This window comes from Gorilla gorilla, chromosome 22, assembly GCF_029281585.2.
Source record: "Gorilla gorilla gorilla isolate KB3781 chromosome 22, NHGRI_mGorGor1-v2.1_pri, whole genome shotgun sequence".
Taxonomy (NCBI): domain Eukaryota; kingdom Metazoa; phylum Chordata; class Mammalia; order Primates; family Hominidae; genus Gorilla; species Gorilla gorilla.
Genome location: NC_073246.2, coordinates 32716506 through 32719025, shown reverse-complemented (window position 1 = coordinate 32719025; position 2520 = coordinate 32716506). Strand labels below are relative to the sequence as shown.

At 37.0% G+C, this 2520-nt stretch overlaps 1 protein-coding gene across 1 annotated transcript; it reads left to right on the top strand.

Annotated features, from left to right (window-relative positions):
* Window positions 1-1225: 1225 nt before the first annotated feature.
* On the top strand, window positions 1226-1947 carry KRTAP7-1 (keratin associated protein 7-1). Its single transcript, XM_004062683.4, has one exon. The coding sequence runs from the start codon at window positions 1288-1290 to the stop codon at window positions 1549-1551; it is 264 nt and encodes an 87-aa protein (XP_004062731.3). The 5' UTR covers window positions 1226-1287; the 3' UTR covers window positions 1552-1947.
* The last annotated feature ends 573 nt before the right edge of the window (window positions 1948-2520 follow it).

The window sequence follows — 2520 nt, the reverse complement described above, 5'->3', positions numbered from 1 at the left end:
GAGAGGAATGATTAGTTTTGCATATTGGACTCTATGATTGTCTGTTAAGATGGAAATAAAGGAATTGGTATTCAGGAATTTTTTTCTTCTACTTTCAGAGAATTCTGACTTTGATTCACATATAAAAAGATGATGTCGTAAACCTTTGAAATGGAATAGACTTAGCTTTGCTGAGCTCAGATCCTTCCTGGTTTACGTTCTTCATGAGAATTGGTTATGTAAGGCAAAATAAGAGCAGAAGGAAGTGTTGCATCCTTAAATATAACTGGTATTTCATAATGGATCATGGCATTCAGGCTTGTTTTATAGGAGTCAGTAAGAAGCAAGTGTGGTATAACATGACTCTGAAATTGAGCATCATCCCACTCAGCGCCAGTGTGGCAACTCCAAAAAGACAGTTTGGCAATGTTCAAGATGATTTACAAGCAAACATGGTATGTTCTCCATGAAAAAATAAAATATGTATTAACAAACAGAATGCTCATAAATGAAATAGATGAAAATTACTTGCAGGTTATTCACAGCCAACTTATTATTTGGCACCATTGCAGCCTCTGTAAAAACACCTGGTTGGATAGATTTGTGTAACAGTGCTTTTTAAAATAAAAAATACATTTTTGAGTTAAAATTTGTATAACACAAACCAAGGCATTTTAAAGGTAACAATTCAGTGATATTTAGTACATTCCAAATGTTTTGCAACATTGTCTAGTTCCAAATGATTTTCTTCACTCCAAAAGGAAACTCTGTACCCATTAACTAGTTGGTATGCAATTGTTTTAAAATGGCACATGGGTGAATTTCAAGAGGTTATAGAATTTCAGTTTGATGTTTCAAAATAATGTTCAAAAGACCTCAATATATGGCTTTGTCTTGGCTTGAAGTGTTTGCATTCTTGCCAAAGCTTTTTTAGTTTAGCTATGTCAGTTGGGAAGAGTTTATAATCAGAGGATTTAAAGAGTCTCACATGATGCAATCAAGAACAGTAGTTAAATTATGGGACTCTGATGAAAATAATTCGATTGCGTGTCAAGCATGGTCACTGGCTTTAAAATAGTACAGAGAAAAGCCAACAAAAATGTGGGCAATGAGTCTGTGCATTCCTTATAAGCATTTTATTAGAAAAGAATGAGATTACCTATGCAAATTAGTGGGAAGATGTTTAGACAGGTGTGTTGTGCCCACCAGCTTGAGGTATAAAAAGCCCTGTGTGGGAAGAGACCTTCATTAACACTTGGGTAACTTACCCTTCACAATCCATCTAAATCCTTCTCAATTGCTGCCACCATGACTCGTTACTTCTGCTGTGGAAGCTACTTCCCAGGATACCCTAGCTATGGGACCAACTTCCATGGGACCTTCAGAGCCACCCCCTTGAACTGTGTTGTGCCTCTGGGCTCTCCCCTGAACTATGGCTGTGGATGCAATGGCTACAGCTCCCTGGGCTACAGCTTTGGTGGTAGCAACATCAACAACCTGGGCGGCTGCTATGGTGGTAGCTTCTATAGGCCATGGGGCTCTGGCTCTGGCTTTGGCTACAGCACCTACTGATGGACCAATGGCTCCAGTGACTACAGGACTCTCAATTAATTCTCTGCACAGAACAACCTGAAAAACAATGACTGTCTTCCTACCTTCCCATGTGCTTGGGTGATACATCTTCCATCTTCTTGCTGACTTCTTGCTGTGGTCTTTGTCTTTGATGCTGTTGGACAAGTCACCCAGGACTCAGGTGCTGAACTGATACTCATCTACAGACAAAGGAAGCAAGATGCATTTTTTTGGTCATACTTGAATTTTAATAGTGAAAAAGTAGTTTGCCTCCCATGGTTGCTCTGCTCATGTATTATTAGCTTCTACATCAACATTAATGTATTACAAATTGGGTGTGGGTAGGAAGGGGATTTTCTGTCAGTCTCTTAATAAATCTGTTTGCTTCAGCATAAATATTTTTGTCCTGGTTATTTATTTTACTTCTCTCTTATGCTCTTGAATTCATCAATCAGTTTAAACTCGTAATGGTTGACTTTAACCAAATTTTATTCTGATTTCAGACTATATAGCCAGGATAGGGTGATTCCTAACCATTTTTTATTTTTATATTGATATTTCAAGTTAAAAAACTCCCTGGAAATGTCCCATATTTAATCCAGATATACTGCAATTGTTGGCGTTTCTCAAAGCTGATTATAAAACAGGAATATTTCTTAGCTGTTGAATGCTAAAACATGTTTTCTTTTCTCTTTTCCTTAGTGACAAGATTCCATTTTGGTTCATTTCTCCTTTCCTACTGTTTATAGAACTCAGCTCTGGGGAGATTTGAACCCCTCAGGTTGTTGGAAGAATTGGAACTAAATAGTCTTAGTTATGAAACTCTATCTTTAAGAGTTCCTAAGATTTGATCAATAAAGGGAAGCCAACTACTAAAATCACATATTATTTTTTATCCTTTTTGATAGATGGGTTTTATTTTCTCCACTTTCTTCACCTCTGATTATACATACAACTAGTACTAAAAAT